Raw genomic sequence first — 17,476 nt, 5'->3', positions numbered from 1 at the left:
AAGCAGACCACCTAGTTAATATTGCACAACTAACCACGGCTGGTATCTGACATGAAGGTCTGTGCATTACATTTTTACACACACACAACTTTATAATGTCACACCAGCCATTTTTTTTAGATATTTCAGAAATATTACAGTTTTCATGGCTCATTTCTTAAACTACAAGTGGATCATACTGTATGACAGGCATGAGATGCAAAGGCAATAATGGCTGCATGCTGCACCAATCATAAGAGTGCGATAAAACAGTGAAAGCCGCAAAAATATCTAAATACAATCTAACAAGTAACTTTAATCTTGAACTTCCCATAAGAGTAAACACTGCCCCTTGTGTGCAAGACTTCATTAGTATTCAAGTGCGCACAGCAACTTAAATTTTGCATGAGAACCTGCAGGTGAATATTTCAGCAACAGATGTATGTGGTACACGTAGCACTGGCTACTTTTCCGCTTCAAAGTTGAAAAAAAGAATGTTAGAGCTACTTACAGTCAAATAATGGCCTGTGCAGGTTTCTATGTTCTTGTTGCACTAACCTCCAATATGAAGAGCAGACCTTGTGTAAAGCTAAATCAGTAAATTACTGAAGCTATTGTAAGACTCCATTAAACAACTACATTTTGAACCAGAAATTGGTAGCATACATAATGCAAAAATTTTGCTTTTTTTATGTTTTCGCACTAGTAGTAGTTGACAATTGGCTCACTTAGGTTCACTTGTTCGCTGCTCTGAGTCATGGCTGTGCAATGCTCAGCTTCCAGTCTTCAAGCAGTGCTTTGCCCCAGAAATAAGTAGGGCTGCTTTTCCTTGAGCACGTGACATTTGGCTAGACTGAAAGCGAAGGGTAAGCGATATGCTTGCAGTCATCAAGGACAAACGCTGTCAACAACATTACCAGCAATCTTAAATCTCCAAATTTTTGTTAGCTTCCATTACTAGCTGTGACCCTACCTCAGTTTCAATGTTAGCCATTACCAAAAGGAAAAGATGCTGTTAATCTCACGACTTCAAGGAAAGACAAGTGCTATGCACTGCATCCCCCCCCCCCCTCCTGCCTTAAGGAAGGAATGCTAAAGTGCACTCTACTACAATTGTGGTATGGAAACACAATGAATGACTTCCTTTTACAACTTTCACTACCCCGTATGTGAAAAAAAAAAGTCTGAATGAGGAAAAACATGACAAACACTGAAGCACCGTAACGGTAAGGCACAAGTTTGGGCATCTTAATTTCACTAACATGGGCACATCTAGCGCTGTCTTCTTGGAGTAATATTCTATGTCTCACTGGCTGGCACATCACATTACCTGTCAAGTCGGGCTTTCCCTACACTGCCGACAAAGAAACCATCACATAGAGCCCTCATACTATGTGGGCTGATGTTCTCATACTTAATGTTGTACAAAAGTTGCCTTACAACAAAACTGCTACAAACACTTAAAACGCACAAAGGGTGCATCATGTAACTCACACTCCTCTTGCAAAGTGGCCAGAAAACCGACAGACTTGGAGACGCCTTGCTTTCGCCAGTAACCCTCCCTTACAACTTCTGCTACAGGTGTGGGAATGTGCCACAAGAGTCAAAAACATCAAATGGGAGAGAATGCATTTAAGTTTTTTCGTACGATTTGGGCTACCAGGCTGGTGTAGATTGTGCGTGCCCATCATCGTGATAATCTTCATGTTGTTAGACTGGATTCTCCCTCCCCATGGAATACACAAACGCACCTACAGGACTCACGACAAAACCCAGCACATTTCCAACTGCCTGCTGCTCTGTTCATGCCCAGCTAAGCATGGGCATTGTGCAATGCAGTAACAAAGAATGATGCAGAGTGAAGACAAAGAATACATGGTGTACAAAGCACAGGAGAGGTTAAGTGAGGGTGCAAAGAAGCAAATGTGCTTTGTGGCACCGTAGTGTGCGCTATGAGCCTTCTGTTCAACTTGACATCAATGTTTACCTTCTGCCAACGGCTTTCTTGTGACTTCATGACCTTATGGGCACTCGCCAAGTTAGTTATGCCAGCAGCCAGAAACTGCCACTTTCCAGTTCAGAAAAAAAAAAGCTAATGCCAGGCCCAACCTGTTACCAAGCATTGCTCCTGTTTTTTATCTGTCTTTTTCTTTTTTCTTGCTTCAAGAACTATTGTCATTTACTGAGCCAATAAACAGGCATAATACGTGTTTACGGCTAGAGCGAATGCAGTCCGCAGCACTGACAGCACTGGTCATGCATATTTATGTGAAAGCAGGAAAAGCCGTTCTGTTTAGCTACAAGTGCGCAGTCCCTTAAAAATCTTCGGAACCATGAAATGTGTTTGCAACAATGCGTAACAAGACCGCTGACATTACGCTTTTCCAAGTTCCAAGGGCTTTCACTAGCAAGGGCGTACTTAACTGACTGCTACTGTCTGCAGTAGGAGTTAGCTAAATAGTTAAAAGTCGCACAGCACTAACATATTGTGGTCCCTTTTGTTATGACAGCACGTGGAAATCAAACAAGCTAAGCCCGCACAACCCATGTGAGTGCCATCCTATTACAATTAGAAAACAATCTGTTTGCTTCTCTGCACCCTCAGTTAATCGAAACGAGAGGGTGGGAAAGATGACAATGAGAAGCTAGGACTTTGCGAGACGCAACACGTGTAGAATGACCTCGTCGACAGTCTGGTTATTGAGCAGAGTCTTGACAGCATTGTCGTTGATGACCCCTGTGAAGAGCAGCTTGGAGTTCTCACGCAGCCGATCCATGTAGTTGTATTTGTCGGGACTAGCCGGGCTGTGGCCGCAGCGACGGATGACCGCTTCGAGCAGTTCGTCCACGGGCTTGTCCGGGTATCCAAAGCCCTTCAACGTTGGCTCATCAATGAGCAGGCCCAGCAGCTCACGGATGCTCTCGCAAAGAACCTGCGGAAAAAAAAATAAAACAAGAGCATAAGCAGGGCTACACATGGTAAACGAGCGAAAAGGATGGGAGAACTCTCGGTTCCTTGGCAGTTTTGATGACTTGAGATAGTATACGAGGGTTTGCTGGCTAACACTTGCAGGGCCAATCTTGTGCACAAAAGCCCAAGATAGCGGCTGGAGTGATAGCGCTGCGGTAGCTTAACAGGTAGACTACCACACGCGTAATGCAGCAATGTGGGTTTTGTCGAATAAATGATCTTTTTGTACACTTTCATTTTCCTTTGCTCTATTATTTACAGACTTCAAATAAACCTAAACATTACCTTCCCTTATGCTTTCTCTAGATTTGTCATTTTGTATGAACATTGTAATTGAATGAGAGAGAGAGAGAATCAACTTTTGTGCTGAGCCCTCAGTGACGGGTGGTGCGCGCTGGCACCAGATGGGGTGGAACCTTATTCTCGGGTCCCATATGTGTCCAGCAGTTCCTGGCCCCTAGCCGCCAGCGCGAGCTGGGTCGGTAGGTCGGGGCTGGACAACAAGGTCTCCCATCGCTCGGGGGGGTTGGGGCTGGGGAGGGTGGGGGGTAGGGATGGTGGGGGGTTCTTGAGCTTAGTGCACTCTGCAAGGATGTGTGCTAGAGTGCCTTTTGACAGTCTGCAAAAAGGGCATGAAGTGTCATGCTCTGTTGGGAACATCTTATGCAAGAGCACTGGATTCGCTAGCGACCCCGCTTGCATGCGTCGCACGATCGTTTGCTGAATTCGGTTGAGTTGCGGATGCGGACGGGGAAGCCTACATCTGCCGCTTCTGTACATTTGCGTGATGTCTTTGTAGCTTGTCACGGGGTGCGGTAGCCCTGGCTCGTCCTCGGCCCGGATCGATAGTTCTCGGGCATAGTGGTCGGCGAGTGCGTTGCCTTCCACTTGCGAGTGAGCCGGGACCCACACGAGCTCAACGGCCCGCCCCGGTGATTTGCATTTGTTGAGGATCGCTAGTGCCACGGAAGAGATGTTCCCCTTGCGGTAGCTTGCGTACGCGGTCTGGGAGTCTGTGACAACGGTCCTCACTCCCGGTTGTACGAGTGCGAGGGCCACGGCCACCTCTTCTGCTTCGGCTGTACTCGTCGTCCGTATCGACGCGCCTGTGACAAGTTTATCGATGGTGGTGACGACCGCCGTTGCTCTGGTTCCGTGCTTGGGAAGTGAGGCGTCCGCGTAGAGAACCTCGGGGTCCTCTTCCAGCTGTCGAGCCAGTGCCTTGGCCCGCGCAGAGCGTCTCTCGTTGTTCCTCCCCGGCTGCATGTTCCGGGGGAGGGGCTTGGTCTTAATAATGTCTCTCCACGTTGTGGGGAGCGGCTCCGTTGTCGGTAGCTGTTCAATTTGCCATCCTATCTTGCGTAGGACGGCCCGACCGTGCTCTGTCCGGCTCAGCCTTACCCTCTGGTGGGATAGGTGTGCTTCCACCAGCTCTTCCACCGTGTTGTGGGCACCCATTTCCAGCAGCTTCTGCGTTGACGAGTAGACTGGGATGCCCATGGCGAGTTTTACTGCTTTCCTTATCGTCGTGTTCAGCGTTTCGCGGTTCACCTTCGCAAGCTGGAGGTACGGGGCGGAGTACGGAGTACGGCAAGGCGCACGCAGCCGTCAACAAAATCAAGACCACATCCGAGCAAGTCCTCAGCATGATCCGGAGAGTCACCAACCGGAACAGAGGAATCAAAGAAGAAGACGCACTGCGCCTGGTGCAGGCATTCGTCGTGTCACGTGTAATTGAATGACAGAGAGTGCTTTATTCAAACGCAGAGAGCTTTGCCAGTTTAGCAGTATTAGCTTCGACCGCTTGGACTGTTTGCATTTATTGTCGAGAAAGTATGTCTCGCTTCATTGATACAAAAAAATTGCAACCGTATTCCGCTGGAGCGCTAAAAGAATCTTAAGTAGACAGTTCACGAACACTGACCTCTTTCCTATTTCTCAAAATCTGAATTTGTGCTAGGTAAGTGTGTGCCAAGCTGTTCCCTCTGTATGATGTCGAAGAACGGCAATCAATATTTAAAAAAGAAAGGGGAGTATTCATCTACAAGTTACTCTGCAAGGGCGGAGGAAAAGACAGCCTATAAGACGGAAATAAAGAGAACAACAAAAAAATCCCCTCAGTGTGCCCTTCCACTCTGTGAAGAAGGATGACCAGCGAAGCTGTGTATGCAGGCCCCTTAATGACGAACTGCACCTCTGCCGTGGGTTGGCCCGGCATTGCACTATCTTCGGGTTCGGCCCACGTATGGGGAGTGCTTAATGCCTGTTTCACTTCCGCCGCATGTCGACCCGGCATTGCACTATCTTCGGTATCGGCCCACATATGGGGAGTGCTTAATGCCTGTGTCACCTCTGCAGCGCTTCAACCCGGCATTGTACTATCTTCAGGATCGGCCCACATATGGGGTGTGCTTAATGCCTGTTTCACCTCTGCCGCATGTCGACCCGGCACTGCACTATCTTCGGGATTGGCCCATGTATGGGGAGTGCTTAACCCTTTGACGGTTTTCGCCGTACATGTACGGCGGCGGTTTTCTGTCCCGCAAGGTCTTTACCGTACGGGTACGGTTTCGACCCTCCGTTTGAAATTTCGCGCCATAATCACGATGCACGCTCACTGGGAGGTGCTGCCACCTCTTAGGACTTACAAGAAGCGCTTGAAATTTGTGCTACCTTCTTGGGGAGATAAACATAACTGACTTCAAGCTTCAGCACGTTGTCGCGCAGACTGCGGCAACACCCCTGTTGCGGTTTCGGTTTCGCCGCGTGATCACAACGGAGGCGCGCGAAACGTCATTTTTCTCTTTGTCGGCACTCTCTTGCAGATGCGGTGAAAGTTGATTTCTATCTTGATTGGCCCTGCTCTTAGCTTGTTTATAACCGCTGCTCGTGAGGTATTCTCGCTCTCAGCGGCAACGCGCTTTCGCGGTTTCGGGTCCGCTGCAACGCAGGTGCGCGAAACGTGATTTTTATCTTTGTCGGCACGCTATCGCAGGGGCGGCGGAAGTTGATTTCTATCTTGATTGGCACTGCTCTTAGCTCGTTTATCACCGCCGCTTTTGAGGTATTCTCGCTCTCAGCGGCTGTGCGGAGACTCATGTTTCAAGGAGTACCACACTCTGAAATACTATTGAACATTTTGCAGTTCTGAGTGATGCCGACACCAAAATACTGTTCCTAATTTTTTTTTTTACTATTTATTCCCGACTTTATACATCTTGTACATTCAAGATCCGCAATAAAGTAATTTGACCACCTGGGAAAGTTTTCTTCAAAATAATTCGACCCTCAAAGGGTTAACGCCGGCTTCACCTCCACCGCAGGTCGGGCTGGTATTGTACTATATTTGGGATTGGCCTGTGTATGGGGAGTGCTTAACGCCTGCTTCACCTCCGCTGTGGGTCGGCCTGGCATTGCACTATCTTCGGGATCGGCCCACGTATGGGGAGTTTTTTGCTCACAACACGAAAATTTCCTTGGAGGGTAGAGGTATATAGCTTTGCTGTAAAAAGTGGGAGCCAGCTGACAGCATAATATCTTTAATATCACTTTTGGTATTTGGAGTCATGAACTTCTGCCATCACTTTTGTCACCTTCAGTTTGTCTTGACATCGTGATTTCACTACACACTTCCTGTAGAATGAAAGAGTCCAAATTAGAGCTAGTTTTGAAATGGAGCCAAATGAATCAAAGTAAGCACACAAGAAATTGAGGGCTGAATGTTATACTGATGGAGAGTGCCGAGGACCTGATCTGCGCTTGTTTGGCCACCTGAGGGTCAAAGGGCCTAGACAAGAGTGTTGACATATTCTTCTGGTACTGTGAACATCCAATTTTTCAGACTCCCTAAAAGCTGCAAAAGCCTCAGAAAAAATGGATACATGCATTTCACTGACCCCAAAAGCTGAAACAGCCGCAGACATGTCCAAAATAGCTCTGAAGGTCTGCCTTTACACTTCGTACGGGTGCCCGTACGGTGACAAGAGACAGTGGGTGCACACATACATAATTAAGAAGAATCTCTAGCTCGGGGGCTCCTATCTAAATACATGGGAAAGGAGCAATCGTTTTTCTCGGCAACCAGCACACCAAATTTGATGACGGTTGTAGCATTTAAAAGCATGAGTTAAAATCTAGTGACTGTTGGTTGCAAATATTTTATTTGGGCCGTCAAACTTTTAATAAAAATTGGAGAAAATCACAAATTATCAGAAAAATAAACTATGAAGTTCACTCTGCAACTCGACAATGAAAAACGTTATTGCACTTCAGTAAATTGCACCTAATAGTACATCTAAAGCAGACAAAATATGTTATACATGACTCTCAGATAAACTACTAATACGCTAGTGCAACCTTTGCAAAGCCCTTATAGTAAGAAATTCACCCAAGATATAAATTGACATATCAAATTTGTCTGTTTCGAATGCTCTAATGGCCACAGTTTACAGACCTGCGATATTTGTTCCTGGTGCAGAGCTATGGATTTGTACACTTCGTTCTTTTACATTTTTTTTTCAAACTTACCAATTTGTAAAAATTCTATTTAAAAAAAGTTCAGGCCCTAAATCGCAATGCCACTTCCAACAGTCACTAGAATTTAAATTTCTCACTCAAGATCAACAAATTTCATTAAAATGGGCCCAGTGGTTATGTCCGAAAAGTGTTTCTGCGTTTTACATGTACCTGAATAGGTGGCATTGGAGTTGGGCCCGAGCTAAAGCTTCCTCTTAAGGGGGGAGGCTACCCTGGAGACCGAACTTTCTTATTTTTTAAGATATCCAGATGAAACTTTCAGGGTATGTTCACACCACCAAACTATGAGGAACTGCAAAGTTTCATGAAGATATGTTTATTAGTTCCAGAGTTATTGAGGTTTAACTAGGTGATTCATGTATATGCCTGAGGAAAAGCCTGGAGAAATGCCAGGACATCGTAGGAAGCTGAAATTCACTGAGATGATCCCTTGATAGATATCCCAGGGGGCTAAAGAGCCCTTTTCTTTAATTTCCCCTCCAAAAAATTTTAAGACAACTTTGAATTTGATGTAGCCAGTAATGACCACATTCATCAAAAATTAATTGCTTATTATAAATTAACTGCACCAACTTTCAAAAAAACAAGCCTGTTACCCCCTGGCAAAGTCACTCAGGAACAGAATAAAAAAAACGGCATACAAATCTGACAAGCGGTTCTTGAGATATCGCTTTCCCCAGCACCACTACTAGCGAAAAAATACATTCCGAGAAAACAGGCCTTAAAGTTGAACACACGTGTGTTCTTATTAGAAAGCTCCTGCGGAGCTTCTAATTAGCTCTTGCAGCTCCAGGCACGCTCAGTTAGTCGGATTTTCGACTGGCGACAGTCGAAAGCACAGTTTCGCCGCTGAAAAGCGTCTACGCAGTCGGCACTCTCTGCGGAAGATAGGAAGTTCGATGCTCGTACAAGACGCATATCGCGCTCCCGTGCACCGAACATCTGCACTGTCTTGGGCTTTGCCGGCATCGCGTGCAGCGAAGAACTAGCGAAAAAAAAAGAAAGCTGAGCAAATAATCTAAAAGATAGCGCTAGGCGATAAACAGCTCGAAAGCAGGCGATCAAGGGACGCGAGCGCGTCCCTTGCGTCCCAATCTTTGTATGTATCACTGCGCAACACTGCTATACTGGAGCAAAGCTGACGTTCGGGTATTGGCATTATGGAAACGAGCTTTGAAGCCATTGGCGAGGATTACAAAGGCGGAGTCAGCTCCATTGCTGACAGTGGCGAATTCTTTCAATGAAAATACGGCACCTAACAGGAAGACACTTTGCTGCGAGCGTCGAAGCAGTTCGGCCTAGCATTGCCGCACTGGTGGTTACGGTTACCAACAGATCCGTGTGCGAGAGTGCCTGTTCGAGGAAGCGAGATAACAAAAATGGCGGCGGTGGTGGCGGCTTCAGTCCCGGCAAGAAAGTACAGAAAATTGGACGGGGAAGGGTCTTTGCACCTGAAACGTAAGACATTCTTATACATTGGTTCTACAGGGTAAGTGGCGGTATCGCGAAGGCATCCAAATTATTGGGTGTCTGAAAAAACTGGTTGTTGACTGTACATGGCCTTTCCTTCACTGTAAGTTCTACAGTGTAGCAGAATGTGTTTGACCGCTCCTACGGAATCGCAGTTGCTGCAACGGGGACCAATAGTTTCATCGAGGCATAGATGTTTGGGCAATATAACATTGCATATTACGAAGCTCAACTAAAATGAACTATACGAAGTTGGACTCAGTTTCAATTCAACATACCACATGTGGAGGAGCTTGGGAAATGTCGTGATTGAGATAAAAGCATACGATGAAAAAGTGTTCCTTATTTGACTTTGCAGAATACTGTTAGGTTACGGCAGATCAGTTCTGGAGAGGCCTGCAAGGTCAGCAAAATTCAGAACAGGAAAAAATTGTCGTCCACCCGACTGTGGCATGAAGCTACGAAGGAAACTCGTACAGATTTCGCAGAAACCACCATTAAATTGCGTGCTGCATGTGTCAACTAAATGTAGCCAAGAAGAAAATAACAGAGGGCTTTCCATGAACTAACATTCATTACCTTATTCTTTCAACAAGGTGCTAATGCATAAGTTGTGAAAATGTTGAGAAACGACTGATAACAGCGTATATAACGGTTCGTTCCTTTTTTCCAACAACAGAGGGGAAAAAGAAAACGTGACAACTCGTCCCCGCACCAGTGATGTAAGTGGCCACAGAGGCAAACATTTTCATCAATGCATTGTGTATATTAGGATCGTGCAAACCTGGACAACGGCCTTGCCAGGGTCTTGCAACGAATTGGAAAGCAAACTGTTACAAGATCGCCCTACTTCACGTGTGATAGGGACCGAGGATGCGTGCCAAAAACTGCTGATGCGGTGAGAATAACATGCAGCTGCTCGTTCCCAGTGGGCCTATTTGACGAGGTTTGCGTAAAGATTGATACAATCTTCAGTGCACAGAACAGTTGTCATGGTCACAGCATTACTTTTTCATTTTAATTTCTACAAAAATTTATTTCAGGGGCTTTCTTTCTTGTTACAAAAATGTCTTCAGAAATTAAAATTAAACTCTGGGCCAAAACAACGATACGATTATGAGGCACGCCATAGTGGGGGACTTCGGTTTAATTTTGACCATCTCGGTTTCTTTAATGTGCACTCAATGCAAGGTACACGGGTTTTTTTGCATTTTGCCCCCATCGAAATGCCGCCGCCACCGGGACTTGATCCCGCAAACTCGGGCTTAGCTGCGCAACACCAAAGCCACTACGCACCACCACAGCGGGTTCTTTGCAAATCCTAGGTTGTTTTAAATGCCAGTGTCGGTTGTTTGTAAACGTCATCCACGACTTTTTCATTGGCATCTTATCGATTAGGTGAATTCGGGTCACCATAATGCCCACCAAGGTAGAGTGAACACCGGGTCACCATAAATGCCCACCAAGGTAGAGTGAACACCGTTCATGTAGTGACCTCAGGTAATTTTGAATTCTTGATGACCTACAGTTAAGATGGCAGAATACAGTAGAACAAACGTGAAGTGCCATACTGGTGATTGCACGCTTGTTGGCATTTCACATCGCTCGCCGAGAAAAAGCTACAACATATTTTTCAAAACAATAAAAGGATGAAAACGTTTCTGGCTTTCCGTTGTGCAGCGGCGTTTCACATTTTGAATAAGCTCAATTTTTTCAGGCTTATTCGCGGTTCCGCCACAGGCACCATAAAGCCAGCGTAAAACGGCACTTGAGCTTTTGTTTGCGAAATAATAGTGCATAAAAGCTTTTGGACTCAATCTGCACAAGTCACATTGTAAACATCGTTGCTGCGAACGCAATTTCGGAGGTTTGCAGTTTCTCTGAACGTTAAATTATGACCACAATTTGGCTGCTAAGGTTGACTAAATATGAAACTTTACATCTTTGGCTTGCTTTCTGCAGCGGCAAGAGCCTGATATTGTGTGCTAGGGCTGGGCAGAAAATATGTAGTGTAGCCTGGGCGCAAATTGAGTGACGATAGCGGCTGCCATTGGATATTTGTGACCAAGAAGTTTCATGAAAGCAAGTAGGTTGTTTGTCGGCCCCGTGGAGTACTATAAACTCGTTAAGCCGATGTGGCGCACGTGTGAAATAGATTTGCAATGTCACACTGTTTGCCCATTACTCGACGCAGGTGTACAAATAGGGCGCAAGATCAAGTGCAAAACTGCGCAACGAAACTGATGAGCTACACACTGAGCAGACTGTATGACCCATATTCATTCACTGTGGCTTTCCTTCCCGACTGCCCCCGTGAAATGAGTGCCAGCTGAACTCACGTTTAGCTGGTCCGCATACTATATGCAAACACGTAAAACTTTTATAAAATATTTGTAATGCACTGTATAGCATAAAACAGTTTTAATTTTCTTGTAGCCTAGTTACAATTATGAAACCAAACACACTCCAAAAATGCAAATGCTAGAAAGAATTGCTTAGGCTTGGATTGCAGGGCTAAGTACTAACCAGTGTGTATGCGTATCACTGTGTGGTTGCCACTGGACATGCACATCCTACTAAATTTGGCAACTTCTTTCGAAATCAGTGTTTTGCTGTTGGTTGGGGCAGCTCGACGATTTGGTGGGATTGGCATAGCACTTCCATCCCTGTGCTTTGCACTGCCATCCTGCACTGCACAGTCGTCGATGGATTTTTCCTGACTCCAAAAATTGGGACTTGATGCATATTCGGGACTTCATAAATACACTGTCAGGGTTCCCATAGAGCTAATGCATCTTAGCAACCGATTTTTTTTAGAAATTTAGGACGCAAAGTTTGATTTTCCTGACTAAATCGCTCGTTTTGAGCCATGCTACTTGATCTTGGGAGCTGCCACCTTGATTTCATGGCTGGCTTGGCCAGGCTTGACTTCCGGCAGCCCGCTCTATAGCCTCCTAGATTGGAAGGCACTCGCTCTCAATAGAGAGCACGCGACAGTCTCCGGTATCAGAGGCCGTGCCCACTTCCTTTTGGCTGACAAAAACGCTTTTTTTCTGGTCAGCACTATTGTCATACTCACTTAAAGGGATACTAAAGGGAAATAGTAAGTCAAACTAAAATGATATATTAGTGCTCAAGAATCTCCAAGGCGTCAATATTATCGCGAATAGGACCTTAATTAATAGCGAAATCGAGGCAAATGCAGGAAACGATTTGAAACTCCCTCGGGACATTCAAGCACTTGTTCGATGATGAAAGCACTGCTCAGTTAAATTCTGCCGCTAGTATACTCATTGCAAAATAAATCCTCAAATTGTATTATAAGATGAGATTATAAGACCGCCCGAACGGTCTCCGGCACTTGACCAAAAAGAAGCTGCAGCGGTGAATCCGCCGGTCTGTCTTGGCTCGGTGCCGCCTTCTGTCGGGCGCCGGGTCGGTGGTGGCGTATGCAACGTCACCACTCCCCTGGTTGGGTGGCGGGAGATTTGAATTTCGAAGAACGTATTCCGACCTTTCAGATACAATTTTCTCGTAAGCTTAGTCTTTTCTTGGCACAAAACGAGCATTGCGAGGTTTCTGGAATGGTATTTAAACAGTTTACGCCGACTTAGTATTTGCGTTTAGTGTCCTTTTATTGCGGGATAAATTTTTTAAAAATCTTTCAGTTTCTTTTTACATGTGCTGTCTGTAGAGCAGATGCGCCTCGAAGACATTGCATCTTCGTGTGTGTTTAGCAGCTTTGCACTTGTGTGATTGGCACCACCTTGTGTGTCTTCACGAGAGCCAAGTGGTGTGAAGAAATGTGGCTCGTTTCTTCTACCTCCATGGTGGTCTCCGGCAATAGAGATTGCCAACGCAGTGACGCTCTTGTCAGAATATATACGGAGACGACATCACTGCTGCACAAATCCAAGCAAGTCTGATCACCTCCATGCGCAGTATGAAGTAGGGCATTATTAAAGATCTTTTTAAGCTGCTCTAAGTGTAATAAGTTTTATTTTTTGAGTGAACGAGTTTTTCGGACTGTTCGATTTTTTGTATTACTTTTCGGTCCCCGAGGACCGGAAAATCGGTCACCTACTGTATACTTGAGATAATCTTGTAAAGAGACCACCGTTCCCTCTACAGCTGCCGACCAATAATTTGGACACGACAGGGAGCACAAGAAAGTTTAAATAATCAAGAGTCTGAAATACCAGATTTGCCTACACATAAGCGAGCAGAAAAAGGCGAGCCATATTTTTGGATTGCCACTTTCAGACATACTTTTAATTTCATGTGACTAGCGTGAAACCTGTTGGCACCAGCAAGCAACGGCATTTTTGGCAAAGTGGCTCGCATGCTATCTTTCATGTGACTGGCACAAAACGCAATGACATGAGTGAACGACGCCAAGCCTGACATAGTACCAAGCACGCTATGTTGTCACAGTGCTGCTGCCTGTCACGTGAAAATGAAAGTATCTTTGAAAGTGATCATCGAATACAGCCTAAATTTGACAACATTTAGCTGCGCGGACAAGCACTTGCCTTTGGCATAGACATTCCGTGGCAATGATTTTCTAGCAATATCTCTCACGCTATTTCTTTTTACGCTTTTCACACTTCGTCAGTGATCAGAGGACGCCCCACACGAATTATCAACAGTATCAGCCAGCCATGAACTGTGGATAATAAGAGTGACATATCATTGAGCGGAAGGCATCACTACAAAACTGAGGCCCATATCTCCGCTATTGTCACGATGTCGCTACAGACAGATGAAAGTGCAGTCAATGCATGCACCGAGTTCTCTTTGGGGTCTACAAGATTGACTAGGCTTTGCAAGTTTCGGTATCGCAGAGCCATTGGTGACATGGCCGACAACCGCGCAGGCGACATCTCAAAATGAAAATATAGGTAATTCTGACAACTTGGTGGCCAAATTAGCACACGGTTGTGCAGTCGGAGTCCGAATTATTGCACAACGCGCTGTAAGGTGTCAAATTTAGGTCATCCTTAATGCCTGTGAGGCTAGTGGCGGTGCCATGGGCTGGCCGAATGATCAGTCGGCGACTATAGTAATTTCTATGAGGATTTCTAGTGACTTCTATGGCCACTGTCACTTAGACTTCTGGTGAGTGTGCGACTCTCTGCAAAGTGAATAATCCAGAACAGTGATTGAAATACGGACAAAAAGTCGAATCAAAGCGAGGGCACACACTCGTACCTGTTCCGACAGGATCCGGGCCACAGTGCCTGCCTGGGGGCCCAGCTTGATGCCGCTATCCGTGTTGGCCGTGCCTCCCGGAGTGGCGACGGGAGTCGGGGCGAAGCGGTCATCCTCCTCGTCGAGCAGGTCACGGTGGCGCTTGCGCATGTGTCGCATGAGGCAATCCTTGCGAATGAAGGCGCGGCCGCACTCATGGCACGACTGGGGCTCTTCCTTGGTGTGGGTCACCATGTGGGTCTTGAGCGAGGGCTTGAAGGCAAAGCGCTTGTGGCACGTCGGGCACTGGAACGGCTTCTCACCCGTGTGCAGGACTGAGTGACGGTTCAGGTCGTCGCGCCGCGTGAAACCCTTGCCACAGTCCTCGCAGACGTGCGGCTTTTCCTTTAGGTGCAGGTACTTCATGTGCAGGTCTAGCCGAGTCTTGCGGTTAAAAACCTGCGCGTAAAGTAGGAAAATGTGGCCATGAGCATACGCACTGTGTTTTATCGATAGCTCATCTATGTACAGTCACTGTCATACTTAATCCAAACATGTCTGAAGCGCCACTTTGCCTATTCCGTGGAGGCTGCTGGAAATCCCTGATTGCACTTATAAATACCCCAACAAGGAATTTTCGGAAAGATTGATTGCGCTTTGTAGACGATCACAAGGAAGCCACAATACTTATTCGTATCTAGGCCAATCATAATCATATGCCAAACTCTAGGGCAGGCTTAGATTCAAAGATTTTAACAAACGTGCCAGTTTGCAATTGAAAATGATAAATATGGTGCATATCTAGCGCCATCTAGAACAGACATCTAGCATCATAACCACTACTAGCCGTGCCAGTAGCCAACTGAAGTACATGAGTGATGCCACCATTTTGAGCTGTGTTGTATGAGCGTGCGCCGTGGCATTATCGTAATGGCGCCAAACAGGCGATACCACTATAGCGTTGCTTTCAAACGAAAAGTTGTGCTAGCCGCAGAGGCATCGTGAAACGTTCAAGCCAGGTGGGACTTCACCATTGATGAAAAACACATTCATCATTGGAGGGGGCAACGGGAGACGCTTTTTGCGTAAGCTGCAAACGAGGAGATGACAGTGATAAGGACAATAAGGACCAAGATCGCGCCGCATTTCAACACGTACGAGCACTGTCTGCGCATGCGTGGGTGAGCGGACGCGAGCTTGCGTGCATCTGCAAGCGTACGAGCATGCGAATGAGGCTAGCAGCGATGACGACGTAGAGTGAGTTCGGCTGTCCTCATTGTTTTGTTCAGCTTACATTCGAGGTGAGCTTTTTTTATTTTTTCAGGCTTCGGACATCTGGTGGTTGGCTTAGAACCGGGGCCGGCCTAGATTTGACTAAATATGGTATGTTCTATACCACAGCAATTAAACACATTCTAGCTGTACCGAATGCCTACACCAATTATGGGTCATTTTCCTTTTCATATGATGCAGAAAAGTTGTGCAAGACATTACTGACAGACCAAACAGTGCAACAATAATTTGTCGGTTACATAACTAACCAGGGCTTCAAAAAGTGGTGCTGGCGTCTGTCCGGTTTCATTTGGCAGCAGCACTTGCGGCTGGTGGAATGCGGGCGTAAACGAGTTTCCTTACCTTTGCAGACCATCCAACGTTCACCCAACCATTCACCCAGGCAGCGTCACGTACCCGTCCTGCCTGCACCGCTGGAGCGCGCGTTTCTGACCTGTTCAACGAAGCTGGTCTATCCGTGGCTACTGCGCGTGCCAACGTCACCTGCGGACCATCGCCTTGTGATAATCTGCTGATAGGACAGGGCTTCAAAAAGTGGTGCTGGCGTCTGTCCGGTTTCATTTGGCAGCAGCACTTGCGGCTGGTGGAATGCGGGCGTAAACGAGTTTCCTTACCTTTGCAGACCATCCAACGTTCACCCAACCATTCACCCAGGCAGCGTCACGTACCCGTCCTGCCTGCACCGCTGGAGCGCGCGTTTCTGACCTGTTCAACGAAGCTGGTCTATCCGTGGCTACTGCGCGTGCCAACGTCACCTGCGGACCATCGCCTTGTGATAATCTGCTGATAGGACAGGGCTTCAAAAAGTGGTGCTGGCGTCTGTCCGGTTTCATTTGGCAGCAGCACTTGCGGCTGGTGGAATGCGGGCGTAAACAAGTTTCCTTACCTTTGCAGGTTGGTGGTGTTTTTTTTTTTAATTTCTTTTTATTTTTTTTGCTGCAACTGCTGCTGCCAGTGTTTTGACCTGTCTGAGTGATACCTCGTATATCTTACAATGCCAACTGTTGCTGAACTAGGTAAGCGAATTCAGCTGCTTGAGGCCTGGTCTGAAGGCAAACTCGAAGAAGTAGTCGATAAACTGGTTGAAAAAACAAAACAGAGGATTTCATCAACTCAGCCTGAAATTCATGCAATGAAGGCCGAAATCAATAGCCTGGTCTCAAGTGTTCAAATGCTGAATTCTCTTGTCGAGAAAGTAAAGTCAGAGAATGAGCGCTTGAGAACTGTTAATGAAACTCTACAATCACAGAATTACTATCAAAGTGTCGGAACTTGAGCAGTACTCTAGGTTAAACAACGTTGAATTGAAGAACATCCCGTGTACACAGGGAGAGGACTGCGTGTCAATTATGAAAGCTGTAGGGGCAAAAATTCATTGTCCCATCACGGATAGTGACATTGATGTTGTTCATCGAGTTCCAGGGAAGGTTGGAACAACTGAGAAAAATATCATTGCCCGCTTCTGCTCACGAGCCAAGAAGCAAGATTTCGTCGCTAAGGCACGAAAGGCTAGGCTGAACACTAATGACCTCGGCTTTGGTGGATTGCAAAGTCGCCCTGTTTATGTAAACGACCACCTGACGCTGGAAAATAAAAGGCTGTTCGCTAAAGCGTTGAAGTTAAAGCGAGAACGTGGATGGATGTATCTGTGGACGGATAATTGCCATATCAAGACGAGAAAGTCGGCTGACAGCCGAGTATATCGCATCTCAAAGGACGCAGACCTTTCCGTGTTTAGCCAGGCAACCTAATTGGTCTCTGGTAGTCAACTATTGTGGGCTAAACTTCATAACACTTCAACATGTATTACTCGACAAAACGTCTTCAACGTTTTCTTCAAGGCTCGGGTTTATCAGCTATCCACTTTAATGCACGCAGTCTCAGAAAAGATTATGACGACATTCATGCTTATCTAGCATCCCTTGGCCACCACTTTTCCTTCATCTGTGTGTCTGAGACGTGGCTATCACCTGACGATAAAAACTTATGCGGTTTACCACAATACTCACCAGAGTACTGTCACCGACAATCAAACCA

General features: G+C 46.3%; 1 protein-coding gene across 3 annotated transcripts in view; it reads right to left on the bottom strand.

Moving 5' to 3' along the window:
• Positions 1–267: 267 nt before the first annotated feature.
• LOC135907544 (gastrula zinc finger protein XlCGF57.1-like) overlaps positions 268–17,476 on the bottom strand; it is a 55,216-nt gene continuing 38,007 nt past the window's right edge. For all 3 annotated transcript variants that reach the window (XM_070536874.1, XM_065439226.1, XM_070536876.1), the window contains 2 exons: positions 14,168–14,605; positions 268–2,912 (listed from right to left, as the gene is read on the bottom strand). In XM_070536874.1, coding sequence (XP_070392975.1) covers positions 2,625–2,912; positions 14,168–14,605 — 726 coding nt within the window. In that variant the 3' untranslated portion in view covers positions 268–2,624. The remainder of the gene's footprint in view (positions 2,913–14,167; positions 14,606–17,476) is intronic.

The sequence above is a fragment of the Dermacentor albipictus genome, chromosome 4 (genome assembly GCF_038994185.2).
Source record: "Dermacentor albipictus isolate Rhodes 1998 colony chromosome 4, USDA_Dalb.pri_finalv2, whole genome shotgun sequence".
NCBI lineage: Eukaryota > Metazoa > Arthropoda > Arachnida > Ixodida > Ixodidae > Dermacentor > Dermacentor albipictus.
The sequence above is the reverse complement of the archived record's forward strand: the minus strand, read 5'-3'. Positions and strand labels throughout refer to the sequence as shown.